Source organism: Petromyzon marinus, unplaced genomic scaffold (genome assembly GCF_048934315.1).
Source record: "Petromyzon marinus isolate PM22_M1 ecotype Great Lakes invasive population unplaced genomic scaffold, UKy_Petmar_22M1.pri1.0 PM_G_Scaffold_69, whole genome shotgun sequence".
Lineage (NCBI taxonomy): Eukaryota > Metazoa > Chordata > Hyperoartia > Petromyzontiformes > Petromyzontidae > Petromyzon > Petromyzon marinus.
This window is the reverse complement of record NW_027423023.1, coordinates 387,931-408,157: the sequence shown is the minus strand read 5'-3', so window position 1 is coordinate 408,157 and position 20,227 is coordinate 387,931. Positions and strand designations below refer to the sequence as shown.

Sequence of the window (20,227 nt, the reverse complement as noted above, 5' to 3'; positions counted from 1 at the left end):
CTATTTTTCGGAAGCAACCTGGCCACAAATCAAAGCTCAATGCGCTGGCTAATCTAGCAGCCAAATCCTGTTAACGCACATTGATCAACGTGGAGGGAAAAATCGGAGTGCCCGGAGAAAACTCCATGCGTCCACGAATAGAGAGAGAGAGAGAGATAGAGGGAGGGAGACATGCAAACTCCAGGCATCAGGGTCGCGATTGAACCCACAACCTCCTGTATCCCAGGCGAGGTATTTAACATCTTGTAACCCAAGGCCTTTGGCAGAGGTGGCCCACTCAGAACATAGCAGAGCTAAAACATTTCCACGGCGACCCTTTTGCCAGTTTTGAGATGATAAAAAAAAAGGTTTTACCCTTGCTGGCATTATACCGGAGGCGTTCATATTTTGCAACGCAAAATAAGACGCGAGGAATCGCACGCACACACACACACACACGCGCACGTGTGATGACGCAGGCAAACAAACAGAAGCGCTTGCTTCCACGCAAGGAAGTTTCCTCCAGGATAAGGAAACGGCGGCGCGATGGCAACCGGCCTCTCGTGCGCCGTGCCGGAGCTTCGTAGCGCGCTCGCAACCAGCGCTTGCCCCGACAGATTTTTGTCTTTGTGTCCAGGTGGCAGCCAAGTGCTACCGCAAGGGTGGGGTTGCGGCGAAGGAGAAGCTGGCGCTGGCTCACGACGCGGCGCTGCGCACGCAGAGCAGCGGATGGAGCCCCGGGTACGGCCGCACCTGCGCCGCTCCCTCGCGGAGGGCCAGGCGGGGGGTCGGCGCTCGGTAGCGAGGAAGCCGGCGTCGGCGGCGCCTGGGGGGGAAGAGCGCCCGGGGAAGCCGGTTCCGTGCCACCCGCGAGTCGGTTCCACGCTTCCCAATCCTCCAAATGTTTTTTGTTACGAAAGGCGCAAAGAAGTGTGCAGAGGTACATGGGGGTGGGGGGTGGGGGGTGGGGGGGGGGGGAATTACACTGAGAGACTAAAAGGTAAAACGCATGGATCAGAGAAGAGACAGAAATCAGAGACGTCAAGTTGACCGGAAAAGAGTAAATTGTCCCGGGTAGAACGCAACGCCGGTGAAGGGCGACCGCCGTGGGAGACGGAGCCACGATTACCGGCTTTTTGTGCTAGAAGCTGATTTAATTGCTGAATTGTTAGACAATGAGGAATGGCGGCGGCTCGGGGAGGCCTTCATTTAACGGTTGATAGAACACAGCCGGCGATGATATTTAGTTTTGTTTAAACAATGGGACGCACATTAACACTGTAACTCTAACTCGCGAGCCTTTGTCACTGCCCATGACTTTAAAGCAGGGCGTGGGCAAATTTTTTGACTCGCGGGCCACGATGGTTTCTAAAATTTGACAGAGGGGCCGGGCCAGGAACAGATGGATGGAGTGTTTGTGTGAACTGAATAAAAATTACGTGTTAAAAATCATTACGTGAAAGGATTTGGCCTTTAACAGGTAGCAAAGCATTTATTTGCAAGGCAGTTTAACAAATTGCACGAACATAGGGCCTATACACCACACTCCCGGTCAAAGTGCGCCATCTAATGGGGAAACTGGGGGCATTACAGGAGAAAGGTAAAATTTAATTTAATAATAATATTTGGACAAGTTCGGCGGGCCGGATTAAAAAGCCCAACGGGCCGTATAGGGCCCGGGGGCCGTACTTTTCCCACGTCTGCTTTAAAGGATACCGAGCCAGGCTTGAGCACCACAGAACGTCGCCGCTTCTCGATATGCAACGACGCTCCCCCTCTGCTGCTGTTGCTGTTGCCCGCGTGTTGCGAGCAGCAAGGCCCAGGACTACCTTGCCCTGGCCAAAACGTACCTCGAGTGTGGCCTGCCCCACATGGCGCTCAAGTGCCTGCAGAACGCAAAGAGCTACCCCCTCTGCGGCAGGCTGTGCGAGCATCTCGGCAAGGTGAGCCTCCGGCATCATCACCACCACCACCCCCCCCCCCCCCCCCCCCTTACCATCTTTCATCCCACGCCTGTAAACGTTATTCATCATATTCTTGGTTCTTTTGGTAAAGTCACCACGTAGAAGGGAAACAATAAATGATAAAAATATAAAACAATAAAATTCTCACGACGTTTCGACTGCAACGCAAGCAATCGTCATCAGGTGTGAAAACCGCAGCAAGAAAATTTGGAAAAAAATTATTGCTGTGGTTTTCACACCTGATGATGATTGCTTGTGTTGCAGTCGAAACGTCGTGAGAATTTTATTGTTTTATATTTTTACTATTTTATTTTTTCCCTTCTACGTGGTGACTTTACCGAAAGAACCAAGAATATGAATCCCTGCAGTCATGAAAGCTTTAAATCAAAAGTTATTCATCATCTTAAGTACGTCGCCCGTTATTATAAGCCACGACATTGGATCCTGCCCCATTATTGATATCGCGACAATTGCCAAGCGACGCAGGAGGCACGTCCTGAAGGACGGCGTGGCTTTGTGTCACGTGCTCACCGAGTGTTGCCTATCCCGAGCTGCCTGGCACGAGCTGGAGCCTCGTTAATGATACAGGGCTAGGGGCCAAGTGGCCGGGTGGCTCAAAGAGTTCCCAAACGCTGCGATGGCCACCCCTGAGAAGAACCGGATTCGAATCCGGGCTGCAGCCACCTGTGAATAATGCGGGTTCTCAAGTGTTAGCGAGCCGATGGGTCGCCCAGTGACCGAACGATGACGTCGAGATGCGAGGACAGCAGCAGCAGCAGCGCTGTCGGACTGCCTCGTGTTGACCCGGCGTTGACCTCGTGTTGACCTCGTGTTGACCTCGCGTGCTGCACGTGGTGTGCGAGTAGGTGCGAGAGGCAGTCGGGTGGTACATGAAGAGCTCGTGCTACGACGAGGCCGCGAGGCTCATTGAACGGTTTGTACTCCGCCCGTGCCCCGGGTTGCATTTCAATCGCGCGACTTTCATCCGCTCAACCAGGTTGCCCTCTTCGCATGTTAAAGTCGTACGACAACCCACCGTCGTCGTCGTCCTCGTGTGTCGCTGCGCGATCTGGTAGGCTTCGATTTTGGCGCTGCATCAGTTGTTGTAACGGTTAGACAGTTCGTGAAGTTTCTGAGAGATTGTTTGGCGTGTTTTTACAGCTGGATGATTGAGAAACCACGGTTTGCGCATTATCGCCAAACAATCAGCGTCGTTATTTTTCACTCTTCTCTAAAAACTGACGAATATCCCCTTGCTTACCCTCAACTCCCCTTCCCCATCCATTCCCCATCTTTTACACGATCTCTCTTCCCAACTTCCCTACCCATTCATCACACTCATTCATCATCAACTACTGATTGTCACTTTCATCATCGTTTATTGCACTCATCATATTCACGGGCTACTCATCGCACCGTTCGATTTCCAACACGTAGGCTTTCACGACCAATATCGTTCATAATACAGGAGTTTTTTGGGGTTAAATTGCGTAAATATAAATGTGTCGTTAAACAGAACACGCCAATTCGTTACTAGTACAGCACACCGGTGGTGTGTTGGAGAGTAAATCCACATTTACAATCCAAGTGACGTTTCGCCATTAATTACAACTAGCATCATCAGGCGAAACAGCAGGATTTTTCCATAAATCTGGCTGTCGCCTGATGATGCTAGTTGTAATTGCTGGCGAAACATCGTAGTCAGATCGTAGCCACGTTCCGTTCACGTGCCCAACACACCGGTGTGCTGTACTAGTAACCAATTGCCACGTTCCGTTCACGTGCCAAACATTACCAATTGGCTGTGTCAGGTGGTGGCCGGCTTAACGTGGACACGTTTATAATTAAGTGACCTAACCCAAAAAAACACTTGTATGTATCATTGCCAATTCTCCATTGGGCACCTTAGCGAAGGGGCTGTATGGAATCAAAACGTGATCGGCCATACGTTTAAAAGTGTTGAACGGCGTGGTGCCACCGTCACTCTGGACCCCCCCCCCCCCCCGTGCCACGGTGCGGTGCGCCCAGGTGTGAGGCCGAGCAGAGCCCCGACGGAGGCCTCGCCCCCGTGGACTTCCCGTGGAAGTGGCGCGAGCTCCGCTTCGTGGCCGCCAGGCGTCACGTGGAGCGGGGCGACGAGGGCGCGATGATGAGCTCGCTGTCCCGCGTCGCCTTCGAGGAGCAGCTCGCCTTCCTCAGGATGAACGACTTTTTGGCCCAGGCCGTCGCCCTCCTCGAGCAGAGGGGCAGGGTCGAAGAAGCCGGGAAGATGCTTCGAGAACACGGGATGATTACCGACGCGTTGCGGCTCGCCAGGCCCGGGAGCCAATTCGCTGGCGAGTGCCTCCTGGCGAAGGCCCGTGCCGCGTTGCGGGCGTTGCGGGCACGCGCCAGCCGACGAGACGAGGCGGAGGAGGAGGAAGCTTTGCGCGAAATAAAAGCAGAACTCCAGAGCGTGAGGGAAACGTGCGAGAATAACAACTTTGTGAGCGGGAAGGCCGAAGCCTGCTACATGCTTGGGAAGTTGGAAAGCGACGAAGACCTCCTGCGTGAAGCAATCACGCTCTTCCTCGAGGCCGACGTGGTCGTGGGCGCTGCCGAAGCGACCGCGGCTTTGCTGGACGTCGAGGGCGGGGGGTCGCCGCACGTCGTCCCCATCATACTCGAGGTGCTGCAGCCCCTGCTGCGGCTCGTGGCGAGCTTCCTCGGCGGCGGCGCGAGATCAGGGGAGGCCGCGGCTCATCGGGAGCAGTGGCTGGCGCAGAGCTGCGAGTTTTACGGCTTGAGCCGGAGCGAGGGGTCCTGCAGGGTGTTGACGCAGGAGGGCTCCAGGTTCCTCGACGTGCCCGGCGGCCCGAGGCACGGCGACGGAGAGCCGCCGCGCGTGCCCACGCCCGAGGCGGACCGCGTCCTCGCGCGGCACCTGCTGGGTCGCTGCGAGCGCCTCGCCCGGGCGGCGGAGTCCCGCGCGCGCCAGACGCCGGGGGTCTGCGGGCGCCACCCGACGGGAGGGGCGTGCCCGCTCCGAGATTGCCGCGGTGCGCACGGCGGCGCGGCCGGCGGGGCGGAATTGAAAAAGTTGGTGGCGAGCAAAGTTAACCTGGTGACGCTGTCCGGAATTCTCCTGGAAGCGATCCCGCAACTGGAGTCCCGGAGCCCCGAAGCGGCAAAATTTGTGGAGGCGCTCCTTCCCAAGCCAGAGCTGGCTGACTGCGAGGACCTCCTCGCCCTGCTGTTCCCCAGCCGTTTCCACCCGCGAGGGCTGTCGGAGAGCCCGGCGTCCTGCGGGGACATCCTGGCGCCGATACGGAGCAACCCTCACGTCGGCTCCGCGATGCGCGAGCTCGTGGCGCGGGAAGTCGCCTCCCGCGGCGAGGAGAGCCGGAGGGAATCGACCGACCTTTGGCTCGAGGCGTACCGCGCGGCGCGCGCCGTCAATTCTCCGACGGAGCCCGGCAGGCTCCTGCGCGCCGAAGAAGAAGAAGAAGAAGCGTTTCGCCGGCGCGTCGAGCGGAAGAGGTCGGGGCCGGGCGGCGCCACCAGCATGCTCGTCCTGCCCAATGGACGCTACGCCAGCTTTTTCAACCTCTTCGCGGAATCGGCGGAGAAGGCGTTCGCGCGGGGAGACGTGCTGGGCTCGATCCACGCCTTCTGCCGCTTCCGCAAGCTGATCGGGACGCGGCGGCAGCGTCGCGGCGGCGGCGGCGGCCTCGCGCCCAGCGTGGCCAACGCGGCGGCGATGGCGGAGCTGCAGTTGGTGCTGGTCTGCGCGGTCCACGCGAGCGCGCGCCCCGACGTGAACACGGTCTGCCTGCCGCAGGGCTACCTCGCCACGCTGAACCTGTGGAGCTGGATGCATCCGCCCAACCCGCGGGTGGGTGCGCCACGCGCGGACCGGGGGGGGCGCCTCGCGGATATTTACCTCCCGGACGTTTTTCCGTGAGGCTTTTCCAACGGAGAGTGAAAGTTAGTCATGCGTCAACTCTGTCCGGCCGTCCGTCCGTCCGTCTCTCTGTAACGCGGGGGTTGCGGTGGCTCTCTCCTGCTGAGAATGATCCGACACGAACGGAATTTGATCGTGAGAAAACCGTCCCCGTTGATCGAAAAGTTTAAGCGCCCACGATGTGGCTATAACAGCCGGCACCAAGCAGATAGGCGCGTGTGTGTGTATGTGTGTACGTGTGTGTACGTGTGTGTGTGTATGTGTGTGTGTGTATGTGTGTGTGTGTGGACGGAGTCTTGGCGTGTATTGAATCGTAATCGATTGTTGATCTGGCCAACTGCGTGTCATTAGAAACACCGCACCCGCCGCACACGGCCAAACAAATTGAACGTCGGGCGCGGCACGCAAACTTTTAAAGTTGCGGCTCACCGGTAAGCTGACGGACAATCCGCAACAACCAAATTCAGCAACCGCCTCCGAGCCCAAAACTCAACGAGGAGATTGGCCACGGCAACTCAGGCGCAGAGTTGGCGACGCGTTTTGGTGCGATTGTATCATCGTACGGCTCTCGCAACGTGACACACGCTGACGGAGCACGTGAGCGCGATGCTCCGGACGCTCGCTCTCTCACGCCGTTTAATTGTCACTCTGTGGCTCTTTCGGTAAAGTCCACGTGGTGGTTAGAAAATAAAATAAATTAAATCACGACGTTTCGTGCGCAACAACAACAGGCGTCCGTCAGCAGGTGGGACAACCACAGCAAGAAATAATTGCTGAAGTGGGCGAGAGGCCTGCCGTGACAAGAGGTTATATAGGTAAGAGAGGGGGGAGGAGTAAGGGGGGAGAGAGAGGGGGGGGTGAGTGGGCGGGGTTGGGAGTGGGAGGCTGGCGAAGCTGGAGATGCGGATATGAAGGCAACAACCATAAAGCAGTTAAGGTTTGGATACAAATTGAGCAATCATTGGAAGGATGTTATTAACCAGGTAAAAAACTTAACTGCTTCATGGTTGTTGCCTTCATATCCGCATCTCCAGCTTCCCCAGCCTCCCACTCCCAGCCCTGCCCACTTCCCCCCCGGTCTCAGGTCCTCTCTTCCCCTAGCGCTTCTCTCTCCTCCCCCCTCTCTTACCTATATGACCTCTTGTCACGGAAGACCTCTCGCCCACTTCAGCAATTCTTTCTTGCTGTGGTTGTCCCACCTGTTGTCGCGATTCGTTTTATTTCGTCTTATTTTCTACCTACCACGTGGGCTTTTACCGAAAGAATCAAGGAGTGTGGATTCCTGCAGCCACGAAAGCTTAAAATCAAGATTGTTTCATCGTTCCCCCCTTCAGGCGAAACATCACCGTGACGTCTTCGAGGCTATTAATGAGTTCGGCAGAGGCCAGCAGCAACCTTCCGGCCACGACAGAGTGCTGAGGCACGTCGACCACTTGGCCCTCATGGTGTGCGGCGAGCGCAACGAGTTCCTGCTCGACGCCTGCGGCGATGACCCCTGCGTGGAGTCGGGGGCAGCGGAGCGCCTGGTCGTGCTGTGCCTGGTCATGCTCGTTAACGTCCACATCCTGAGGAGGGCGAAGCTCCAGTCCCGCATCCGCGCGGCCGTCAGGAACGCCGGCGAGGGCCTCCCGCCCGAGAGGCGGGACAGGCTGCCGCCGCGTCTCCTGCGCTGCCTGGAAGCGGCCGACGCGGCCAAAGGACCCGGCGACGTGGCGGCTGCCCTGGACGCGCTTCTGCGGCAGAGGGATGGCGATCGTCTCTACGACTGCGTGTGGAGCTCGCGGAGGCGCGGCTTCTTTCTCCACCGCGGGTCGTCGGCCTCCCGATTCCCCGAGCGATTTGAGCGCGACCCGGGGGAGCCGGGGATTTCCGCTTCGAGCCCGGGGCGGTTCCCGAACGGCGACGGCGGCGAGGAGAGGGGGGAGGAGGAGGAGGAGGAGGACGAGGACGAGGAGCGGAGCGAGCTGCTCTTGCTGCGTCATCTGGCCGCGCGGCGGGAAACGGAGGAGCGGACGCGGCTGAAGGCTCGGCGCAGGTGGAGAGCGGCACGGCGGGCCCTGCAGTTTGCCGTGGCCCTGAGCGCCGGGCTGAGGGAGGAAGCCACGGGACAGACGGTCCTCAGACCCGCGCGGCTGACCCAGGGGCGCTGCGGCGTGTGCGGCGTGAGCTTCGCCGAGGAGCGGGACGCCAACGCCGACGCCGCCGCCGGCGGCGCGTCCGGCGTCTCGGCGAGCGGCCACTACGGGTCCCGGGGCCACGCGTCCGGGACGGAGCGGTATCACGCCTACGTCGTCGAGTTCCGTCGCCTGGTAGATCCGGCGACGCGGAAGGCGGCGGCGGGGCTCCGGCGGTCGGAAGGGCCGCGCCGCCAGGGGCGCGCCGGCGCGCGGTTGGAGATGCGTCGGGAGGAGCTGAGGGAGGCGATGAAGCGCGTGGAGCTGCTGGAGCGCGAGCAGCGCACCGGCGTGCTTTGGGATGGTAAGGGTCGCTGCTCCTCCTCGTCGCGTGCACGGCTATCGGGGGTTTAAATATCCGCTCGCCTTGATTTGTTTTACCAAGATGTCCTCCTCGGTTTCCTGCTCGCCGCGTCCGATCGGAATCTTCATTTAGACTGCAAGGAGGAATCCGGTGAGCTGTGAAGCTCTTTCCCGCGGATGTCCAGAATGGGGGGGGGGGGGGCTGGGTCAGCCAGTTACAACAGCAATCAATGCAATAAAAACCGATAGGAGTGCAACACTGAGAAGATGGTTAAGCAATTCACTAAATATAAATAAGTGATCATTTGTATTATTGGTTCTTTCGGTAAAGTCACCACATAGAAGGGAAACAATAAAAATATTTTTTTTAAAAATTCTCCCGACGTTTCGACTGCAACACAAGAAGCAATCATCATCAGGTGTGAAAACCACAGCAATATTTTTTTTTTCAAATGTTCTTGCTGTGGTTTTCACACCTGACGATGATTGCTTGTGTTGCAGTTGAAACGTCGTGAGAATATTTTTTTTAGATTTTTATTATTTTATTGTTTCCCTTCTACGTGGTGACTTTACCGAAAGAACCAAGAATATGAATTCCTGCAATCACGAAAGCTTTAAATCAAAAGTGATGATTTGTATTCGTATTTATCAAAGCTTGGGCAAAGTATTAAAAAAACACCAGCAAAAGACATCCAAAGTGCTGCTGCTAGGAGAAGCGAGCTTGGGGGGCTTGGGCAGGACGCGTCGTCAACGGACCGGGAGGAACGACGGTTACCCGATGGTCGACGCCGATAACGGAGCAAGCGGCGAAGGGACATTGCGTCCGAGAGAGAGAGAGAGAGGTCGCGTCCACCGGAGCGACGAGATCGAGATTGTTGCACCGCGGGATTGCGCGGGCGGTGGCAGTGGCCCCGGGAGGCCTTCACTCGGCGGTGGATTGATCACGGCGATCTTTTATTTTCCATTCGTACGGCTGCCGATATGGATGCAGAGCAACGTGCACAATTTGACGTGCATGGGGGGTCAAGCCGGACAATCGCGTCAGGAACACCGGGTGTATCGCTGTAACGATGTCTTCTGCGTATTTGTTGGATGATCGGGAATTGCGTCGTTACGTGTCCACAGTCGCATCCAGGAGAGTTTTTAATATTCCATTTCTGCATCAGGTATCTGCTTCTGCCCCCGCTCTGTGCGGATGCGGTTTATTAATTAATCGCATCCGCTGATGATGGATCTTGGAGAAGCGTCGCTTTGTAATCAAAACTGTATCCTGTCAGAGTGAAGGCTCCTAACTCCTTTTTAAAGAGATTACTTTGAACACCGTTTACTTGATTAACTCCCTTAACATAAATGCGATTTGCGGTCCCATCTTGTGGCAGATGGAACCTTACAGAGCAAATTAATCCGTGTGGTCGTCAATCCGAAGATGGTGAGAGCACCGCATCTTCACATCGGATCACGGACTCCTTGGTGCCGGGTCTCCAGTACCGCATCAGGGCAACACCAAACCCGCGATGCCACTCAGACCCGGTCGCGGTGCCTCGTGATGGGGCGCCTCGGTGGCTTTGAGATGTGAACTACCTCGCCCGGCATACAGGAGGTCGCGGGTTACATCCCGACCCTGACGCCTCTCGGCAATCCCCTCCGCTTATGCGAACGCAACCTTAGAGGCCTCGGATTGACCGAGCGGGCCATCGCGCGCGGCTCTGCCTCCGCGGAGGAGGCTTGCAATGATGAGGCCTTAGAGGTCGGCGCAAGCACCTTGAGGTGGCGGTTCACGCGGGGAGAGGAGAGGAAGCGCCAACCAGGATTTGAACTCGCAGCCATCGCGAGCCTCCCCCCCCTCTCTCCAACACTGAGCCACACGGCCGGTTTGCCACGGTGCGCAGCAGGGTGACGTGCAATTGTTAACGCGACCTCTACCGGCGCTTTCTCAGCGCTGTGAAGGAGGGCCGTTGCCTGAAACGTCGCGTTACGTAGATACGTTTTGAGGCCGTGACTAACGCGAGGTTTTTCTTTGTTAGGCTGTGCTCTGCGCAGCATCGCCAAATAATTCGTCTCGTTCCGGTGCATTGGTGGTTTGTCGCGATGGGAAAACGGCGTTCCGGGCTTCCAGGCTCCGCGGAGGACGATTCCACGAGCATCCCTGATGATCCCCCGCCTGGGCGTGTTTGCGTGTTGGCGTGCGTGTCGGGAATTTCACCATGCAGTCGGCGAGAAGCTGCGATCGGCGGTGGAGCATTTGGACAGGTGCACCACGGAGCTGGAGTCGATCGTGGCCCGCGGAGCGGCCGACGCAGGTTTGTCGCTCGATTTTACCCCGAGGTCGTTTTTTAATCATCCGGTCGGAGTGACGAGCTCACGGCGGTCAACTCTCTCTCTCTCTGTCTGCTGCTGGAGTCGGCCAAGTGAGCTCGCGTGAACCAGTTTTGCCGTACGGGGGGGGGTTTCTCCTTTCACCCGTACCCCTCGTGGACAAAGATGGCCAACGCGCGACCGTGTACGACCCATTGAGTCCACATTCCTCGCTCCGCCGTCTCGTGTTCGGCCGCCCCGCGGGGGCGTCCGCGTCGGATTTTGAGTGCGCGGCGGAGGCGGCCGGTGGAGGAGTGGGGCCCCCCGTGCTCGGCGGCGCGTCGATCGGCGGGCCCTGCGTTGTTGGCGGGACGCGCTCTGTGGTTTTGCCCGTTGCGGGCGGTTGACCGGGCCCTGGTGGTGTTCATCAGACGAGGTGCATGAGGATGAAGGAGAGCCAGAGGGGGCGGCGACCTTCAAGGAGCTCGACCCGCTGCACAAGACGGAGCGCAGGCCGGGGCCGCGGCGACGCCGAGGAGTCCCGGCTCCGGCACTCGGGCTTTGAATGGGGACTCCGCCCCTGCTACACACACACACACACACCACCAGATCTACACACATTCACTAGCCCCAGCTACACACACACACACACCACCAGATCTACACACATTCACTAGCCCCAGCTACACACACACACACACCACCAGATCTACACACATTCACTAACCCCTGCTACACACACACCACCAGATCTACACACATTCACTAACCCCTGCTACACACACACACACACCATCCCCAGATCTACACACATTCACTAACCCCAGCTACACACACACACACACCACCAGATCTACACACATTCACTAACCCCAGCTACACACACACACACACCACCAGATCTACACACATTCACTAACCCCTGCTACACACACACCATCCCCAGATCTACACACATTCACTAACCCCAGCTACACACACACACACCACCAGATCTACACACATTCACTAACCCCTGCTACACACACACAACATCCCCAGATCTACACACATTCACTAACCCCAGCTACACACACACACACCATTCCCAGATCTACACACATTCACTAACCCCAGCTACACACACACCATCCCCAGATCTACACACATTCACTATCCCCAAGCTCCGGCACTCAGGCTTTGAACGGGGACTCCGCCCCTGCTACACACACACACACACCACCAGATCTACACACATTCACTAACCCCAGCTACACACACACACACACCACCCCCAGATCTACACACATTCACTAGCCCCAGCTACACACACACACCATCCCCAGATCTACACACATTCACTAACCCCAGCTACACACACACACACCATCCCCAGATCTACACACATTCACTAACCCCTGCTACACACACACACACACACCATCCCCAGATCTACACACATTCACTAACTCCTGCTACACACACACACACACCATCCCCAGATCTACACACATTCACTAACCCCAGCTACACACACACACACACACCATCCCCAGATCTACACACATTCACTATCCCCAGCTACACACACACACACACACCATCCCCAGATCTACACACATTCACTAACCCCAGCTACACACACACACACACCACCCACAGATCTACACACATTCACTAGCCCCAGCTACACACACACACACACCATCCCCAGATCTACACACATTCACTAACCCCAGCTACACACACACACACACCATCCCCAGATCTACACACATTCACTAACCCCTGCTACACACACACACCATCCCCAGATCTACACACATTCACTAACCCCAGCTACACACACACCATCCCCAGATCTACACACATTCACTAATCCCAGCTACACACACACACCATCCCCAGATCTACACACATTCACTAACCCCAGCTACACACACACACACCATCCCCAGATCTACACACATTCACTAGCCCCAGCTACACACACACAAACACCATCCCCAGATCTACACACATTCACTATCCCCAGCTACACACACACACACACCATCCCCAGATCTACACACATTCACTATCCCCAGCTACACACACACACACACACCATCCCCAGATCTACACACATTCACTAACCCCAGCTACACACACACACAATCCCCAGATCTACACACATTCACTATCCCCTGCTACACACACACACCATCCCCAGATCTACACACATTCACTATCCCCAGCTACACACACACACACACCATCCCCAGATCTACACACATTCACTAACCCCAGCTACACACACACACCATCCCCAGATCTACACACATTCACTATCCCCAGCTACACACACACACCATCCCCAGCGCAACACACACACACACCATCTTCCGGACCAGGCAATGTGCGTGGATTCCACGTGCCTGCAACATTTCACATTTGAATACAAATTAGTTTGTGTTAGTACGTTTTGAAGGGTTTGTCTGTTACCTTAATATTTACCAACAGGCAACTAGTTCCTATGCCAATTTAAAGCTGTTCTTTATAACATTTTGCATTTCAAGGCCACGGTTGGTACGGACCAATGCGTTTGGCTTTTGTTATTCAGGCTAACGGAGAAAAACGTGCACGGTGCATCTCCTTCGTGTCGCTCCACTCTCTACAGTGACACCATCACGCTCCACTCTCTACAGTGACACCATCACGCTCCACTCTCTACAGTGACACCCTCACGCTCCACTCTCTACAGCGACACCATCACGCTCCACTCTCCTCCACGGCGACACCATCACGCTCCACTCTCTACAGTGACACCCTCACGCTCCACTCTCTACAGTGACACCATCACGCTCCACTCTCTACAGTGACACCATCACGCTCCACTCTCTACAGCGACACCCTCACGCTCCACTCTCTACAGCGACACCATCACGCTCCACTCTCTACAGTGACACCATCACTCTCCACTCTCTACAGTGACACCATCACGCTCCACTCCCTACAGCGACACCATCACGCTCCACTCTCTACAGCGACACCATCACGCTCCACTCTCTACAGTGACACCATCACGCTCCACTCTCTACAGTGACACCATCACGCTCCACTCTCTACAGTGACACCCTCACGCTCCACTCTCTACAGTGACACCATCACGCTCCACTCTCTACAGTGACACCATCACGCTCCACTCTCTACAGTGACACCCTCACGCTCCACTCTCTACAGCGACACCATCACGCTCCACTCTCCTCCACGGCGACACCATCACGCTCCACTCTCTACAGTGACACCATCACGAGCCGAGCTCGCAGTGCCGGAGAGACCGCCGCGCGACATGCACAACTTCGTTTTTTCACGCAGCTACCCAGAATGCCGAGCAGGCCGCGTCCCGCACGTGCTTCTCTTGCCGCTAAACTGAATCGTAGTTTTGTGGACCGTGCCTGGGCCTGTGTCCAGGTCATCATTGACCAAAAGTCGGCGTGATGGACGTGAATGTAGTTTGTTTGTAATAGTTTACGTGGGGTTTAACTAGTTTTGTGTAACCACCGAACGCGTTCATTTTACGTAGCAGGCGCTTCCTGCGATTGACAGAATGACAGCAACGAAAGAACACGGTAGATCATTTAGAAATTCATCTTCACGCATGGGATTCGCATCCCAGATTTCTTCCGCTGTACACGTTAATTTACTTCTCTAACATCTTAAATGGATTTTGTTAGCTGTCAACGCGACGAATATAAATTCGGCATTCCGTTTTGGTAACACTTTTTTGCATCTTGTCTGTATTGTTCTGAAACAAGATGAGTAGCCTTTTATTTACAATAGCAATGTAGACACGTGAATGATGTCATGCCAAAATTGTAATTGTTTTACATTAAAAAGATAATCAGACGATTAAAAGGTCCAATTCATTTTCGATTGTGGTCAACATTCCACCACTTTGTACAGGAATGACGGCCGCATTTGCAATTGAACATCGAACCACTCTGTCTCTAAACTCTTTGGTTCTATTGGGTAAAGTCACGTAGGTAAAAAATAAAATAACAAAAATCACGACGTTTCGGCCACAACACAAGCGGCCTTCATCAGGTGAAGGGACGAGACTGCTTGTGTTGTGGCCGAAACGTCGTGATTTTTGTTATTTTATTTTTGTTACCTACGTGACTTTACCCAATAGAACCAAAGAGTGTGGGTCCTTGCAGTCACGAAAGCTTTAAATCTAGAACACTCCAGTGTCTCTACTCACTCCCGCAGACTGAGGGTGGCCCACAGCGGCCGGGGTGAAAGGGCGCAGTGCTACGGTGCCCCTGGGCACTGAGGAGTTGCTCCCGTGCAGTCTTGTCGTGGTGGTGGTGGTTCACGCTGTCAGGTGGGGGTGGGGGTGCCAGGGACATTTTTTTAATCATCAGAAAACTTCGGAGCAACAAAAAAAATCGCGTTGCTCAAATCGGTACAGACGGGTTGACAGAAGAGGCCGCAGTCGCACGTGAAATACGGCGACTGATAAATGATCGCGATGATTGCGATCACGATCTTTGCGTTGGCCGCTGCTGCTGTTTGATGATGATGACGACGATGGTGAGATAGAAATAAAGCGTCGGCTTGATTTAAACAAAGTTTACTCGCCACTTCTTTGTTCCGCCTTTGTTAGTGTAGGGGGTGAAGTGCTCCTGTTACTGCCGCCGCCTCGCTGATGGATTGAGCAGCAAGGCGATTTGTGCCTGAGAACATTTCACGAGGACATGCAGCGAGCACTGACCGCGATCATCCGCGGGGTTCGCTCGAGAATGCCGCTGACCCCATAACATTGATTAGCCCAGCGACCTTTTTTACGGGCCACGTCCTGCAGTTGAGAATCCGAAAATCTAAATTGGTCCAAAGTTTGCTGCTGAAAAAACATCGGTTCACAAAGCCCTTCGGCCATTGCACCTACAAGGCGTCTACTTGATTTACATTGTCAAATAGAGCCTTTAAATTTTGATTTAAAGCTTTCGTGACTGAAGGGATTCATATTCTTGGTCTTTTGGTAAAGTCTCGTAGAAGTTTCCCTTATACGTGACTTTACCGAAAGAACCAAGAATATAAATAGATCCTTGTTTATTATGTGATGAAAAGCTTTGAGTTGTGATTGGAGGGATCTCTGATCAATTCCTGGAGAAACGATGGAGGGCCTGGATTTCGTTTTTTTTTCTATCTGCGAGGGGCCACTGATTGACACAACAGACACTGCTTTAGAGTTGCTCCAGATCTGCCACCAAATGAATTGCTGTCTCTGCAACACGTGTTCATTTCACTGATTGACGTTGGAGAAACTGTCTCCTTTATCTCCCCTTTGCATACAGCAGAGTAAAACCTTGGATTGCGAGTAACTTGGTCTGCAAGACGAGCAAAAATTTTAAGTAAATAATTTGATAAACGAGCGAGGTCTTGCAATACGAGCAGTACGTACAGTACACGCTTTGTCTGCGGAGCGTCACGTGATCACAACTGATATACGAGTGCTTTGATATACGAGTATATGTATATTTTATTGATGGATTACAAACACGTTTCCGGAACGAATTATGCTCGCAATCCAAGGTTTTACTGCATGTATATTTTATTGGTGTAAATTTAGATGTCAACCAAGCACAGGGTGAGCAAGTGGGTTTAGGAAAGGTTTCTCTACAATCCACCACGTGCATACAAACAACCAATCAGATCCTGTAAAAAAACTAATACCAATACAATTATACCTGGCCGTTCTAAACTTATGAAAATGCAGTTGACTTGGCAGGAAACTGACAGCATATACGCTCTAAAGAAACCAAGCCCTGCATATATAATAAGTTTACAGAGATTGCGCGTAAAGAGTTAAATAGATGTTGGAATGCGAGCGTCAACCGAGAAGACCCGTAGCGTTATCCGTGGGTACAAAGCGGTCACCCCAGATTCCAGCCACGCCACGCTCGCACGGCCCCGGACCAAGCGCTCGGCCGGCGCGCCTCTCCGCGTGGGGGTTCCGTGGCATCCCCTCCGTGTTTCGCGGGCTGTAGTTGCTACCCGATTTGGTGTCGAGTTACCCCGACAGTCGGTATCCCGTGGACGGAACGGCACTCATTTAACACGCAAAGCGCTTTGCCACGAATTAGCCGCAGTAACCTCGCTGGTCTCGTCAAAGAGCAAAAAACCACCGTCACGCAAACTCCGGTGGTCATCCTCACATCAGCGGCTTCTGGCGGGCCCTTGCGGCCGTCTGGAACGCTCTGACTTCCGATAAGCCACCGGAATTATGCACTTTTAAAAATAATTGCCCAACATGCATTACTTTTACACCTGGCGCACATTATAACATTGCAAATACATCCATCATGTAAACACAATACCTAACAAACCTTTGCCTGTGCTCGCAGAAGGTATCCACTGGTCTTTTTAAACAATTCTAGTTAAAGATAAGCGGGGAATTTACAGGCAAGCGGTAGATGCGGCCCGATTTGGTGTCGAGGTACCCCAACAGTCGGTGTCCTGTGGACGGAACGGCACTCATTGACACACAAAAAGCGATTGCCACAGCGCCGCTGCCATGAGCCCATCTCTCATGAAACAAGAACCGGAAGAAAATAACAACTTCGCTACGTGGCCCGGAGTGATGGTGGAGTGTGAAGAGGAGATAACGGTGGAGCGTGAAGGTCAGGGTTCGACTCCAGGTGGCGACCTCCTGGTGGATGTAGTCGCCGTAAAGCAGGAGGATGAGAACTGAGACTGTCGCTTGTGATCGCCCGGTCAACTTCTGAAAAAGCGGTCATTTAGCTCGGTCGGCATTACCGGGAAAAATTAAAGATTTGTTCGTCTAGTAAACTGGAAAGGGAATTTGGCCACATTCTATGGATCCGTTTGGGCCGCCGTTTTTTTATGGGGGGTGGGGGGAAGTTATTGATCACGTAAATATATTCCCTTAATTTAGAGGCATCCATATAGTTAATTTGTTCTGAAAGGCGGCCTTAGAAAAGTAAACATTGAACAAAATAGTATCATTGCACGCGTCTCCATAACGAGCGTGTAATGACTCTTGATTTTAAGCTTTCGTGACTGCAGGAATCCATGCCGTCTGGTTCTTTCGGCAACGTCGTCGCACAGCAGGTAAGAACAAGACGCTTGCTCGTGTTGCGATGGAAACGTCACGTGATCTATTATTGTGTTTCTACCCACCGTGCGACTTCACCGTGAGAACCACGGCGTGGAGCTGGTGCTGAAAGCGCCAACAACGCCGGCGAACGTGTCGCTGTATTTTCAATACTGAGAGCAAGTAACGCAATTATTATTATTATTACTGTAACCAGTTCTAACGTGTAAAATGCACGCGTAGAATTGCGCCAGTGGGAATTGAAATGCGCGCAAATGTTACGCCGATACATTTTGCGTACTTGGGCAAAATGTAATTCAATGCAGACAATGCAAATGCGACATAGATTATTGCATTGTCAAAATTCCAGGGAGTTGGGGTTTGGTAAGGGTGAAACTCTGCAACATCGTTTTTACCGGTAATTTTCCCCACTGTAAAAACCTTTGGCGGTTGCACAATTAATTGTATAGATTTACACTTTGCAACAAATGGGGCACGTTTAAATTCAAGGAGCTACGTTCACACAATTAACTAGACCAACCTCATCCACATTGCTCCTCACAAAAGTGTCATATATACATGAACCAGAAGCCATATATACATGAACCAGAAGCCATATATACAAGAACATAGTACTGAACTGCCACCGTACATCGTCAGCGTACTTACCAGACATACGTGAGCAATGTTTTTAATCAAGTGATATCTCCTTCCTACGACGATATATTAATATTTTTTTTTTAAATAAATACACATCATGTACAAACATGCCAATGGCCTGTAACTTTGTTGGCGCCAACATGCTTTTTCTCGTTGCCCCACTAGCAGCGCGAGTAGCCCAAATGTTGTTGTGGGTGAGTCCAGCCACGGTGTTCACCACGGGCCAGCTTCGTGCAAGCGGCAAAACAGCGGCACGTTTCAGACGACGGGATTAGAGCGCTACCCAATTGAGTTTGGGGGGCTTCCTCCGATGTTGGAAAGTCAAGTTCAGGGGCCGTCCATAAATGACGTCACGCACCTATGGGGGGGGGGGGGGAGGGGGGTCAGACATTTGTGACGATGTGTGACGAGGTGGAGGGAGGAGGGGGGTTTGAGAAATGTGACGTCACGTAAAAATGCGCAACTTTAAATAAACGTAATTAAATAGAATTGTCACAGCTACTTTTGATTCATTATTCACTATTTGATTATTTAAATTGACTAAGGCCATCTTTTATTTCTTCCACGAAGGAGCATTTTGCTTCTCCATGGGAGAATGGGTGAGTGGGTCGTTGAGTGAGTGGGTGGTTGAGTGGGTGGGTGAGTGGATGGGTGAGTGGGTGAGTGGTTGAGTGAGTGGATGGGTGAGTGGGTGGTTTAGTGGATGGGTGAGTGAGTGGTTGAGTGGGTGGTTGAGTGAGTGGGTGGGTGAGTGGTTGAGTGGGTGGGTGAGTGAGTGAATGGGTGAGTGGGTGGGTGGTTGAGTGAGTGGGTGGTTGAGTGAGTGGGTGGTTGAGTGGGTGGGTGGATGAGTGGGTGGATGAGTGGGTGGGTGAGTGGGTGAGTGAGTAGTGGGTGGGTGGGGTAAGTGAGTGGGTGAGGTGAGTGGGTGGGTGAGTGAGTGGGTGAGTGAGTGGGTGGGTGAGTGAGTGAGTAGTGGGTGGGTGGGGTAAGTGGGTGTGTGAGGTGAGTGAGTGAGTGGGTGAGTAGTGGGTGGGTGAGGTGAGTGGGTAGGTGAGTGAGTGGGTGGGTGAGTGAGTGGGTGGTTGAGTGAGTGAGTTGCTTCTCTATGGGAGAATGTTGAAGCAAACAATCTCGAGTTGAAGCGTTCGTGACTACAGGAATCCACACTCTTTGGTTCTGTCGGTAAAGTCGTCTCGTTGGTAGGCAGACCATAAAATAATTAAATACGCACTACAATGACAATAGTTTAAAGTGATTTGCCGCGTGTTTTATTTTCAAAATGGAAATATGGTTTAGGGGGGGAGGGGCAGAGCTTTGTGACGTCATATTTGAAAGGGGGGTCTGACTTTTTGTGACGCCGTGTGACGAGGAGGAGGGGGGGGTCAAAAATCGGCCAAATCGTGTGACGTCATTTATGGACGTGCCCCCCTTTATATCCCTCCGTACCGGTGTCATCGCTGCTCACGACTCTGTGTGGCGAGCAGATAACGTCGGGGCAAGAGGACGGTAACGTTGTTCAAACTACACGCCACGGGCCCGGCACCATGCGGTGTGACATGCCCCCATGTCACGACACAATTATTTAACGTTCTTACAATAACACGTCCGGCATTGTGTATGCATGTATTTACTTCAATTGTGATTCGCAGCCGACAAAAAATTTCCCCAAAAAGTTTTCCTTTTTTAATGAAATACTATTAATCAAAATAAGCAATAGGTCGATTAATTAACAAAAAAAATCTGTTTGTCAAGAAATGTCAACATGCAAATTCGTACAAATTCGTACTGAGGTTTTACATTTGCCAGAAATTGTTAAAAGCTCAGTACG

The 20,227-nt window shown here is 53.5% G+C and overlaps 2 protein-coding genes across 2 annotated transcripts in view; both read left to right on the top strand.

Moving 5' to 3' along the window:
- The window catches only part of LOC142920150 (TPR and ankyrin repeat-containing protein 1-like), a 29,985-nt gene extending 24,832 nt beyond the window's left edge, over positions 1-5,153 (top strand). The window contains exons 15-19 of the mRNA XM_076062621.1: positions 617-720; positions 1,793-1,922; positions 2,810-2,877; positions 3,972-5,054; positions 5,144-5,153. Coding sequence (XP_075918736.1) covers positions 617-720; positions 1,793-1,922; positions 2,810-2,877; positions 3,972-5,054; positions 5,144-5,153 — 1,395 coding nt within the window. The remainder of the gene's footprint in view (positions 1-616; positions 721-1,792; positions 1,923-2,809; positions 2,878-3,971; positions 5,055-5,143) is intronic.
- A 332-nt stretch (positions 5,154-5,485) lies between these two features.
- On the top strand, positions 5,486-15,614 carry LOC142920145 (uncharacterized). The gene is made up of 4 exons (XM_076062610.1): positions 5,486-5,817; positions 7,221-8,364; positions 10,574-10,663; positions 11,090-15,614. Exons 1-4 carry the CDS (start codon positions 5,488-5,490, stop codon positions 11,221-11,223), a joined length of 1,698 nt encoding a protein of 565 aa, XP_075918725.1. The 5' UTR covers positions 5,486-5,487; the 3' UTR covers positions 11,224-15,614.
- Positions 15,615-20,227: the final 4,613 nt, after the last annotated feature.

Bases quoted from the DNA above. Each gene is read 5' to 3' on its own strand.
- LOC142920145 (XM_076062610.1), top strand. From the start codon at position 5,488: ATGCTCGTCCTGCCCAATGGACGCTACGCCAGCTTTTTCAACCTCTTC. The intron at 5,818-7,220 runs GTGGGTGCGCCA...TCCCCCCTTCAG, and splicing joins TGCATCCGCCCAACCCGCGG to GCGAAACATCACCGTGACGT. The intron at 10,664-11,089 runs GTTTGTCGCTCG...GGTGTTCATCAG, and splicing joins CCGCGGAGCGGCCGACGCAG to ACGAGGTGCATGAGGATGAA.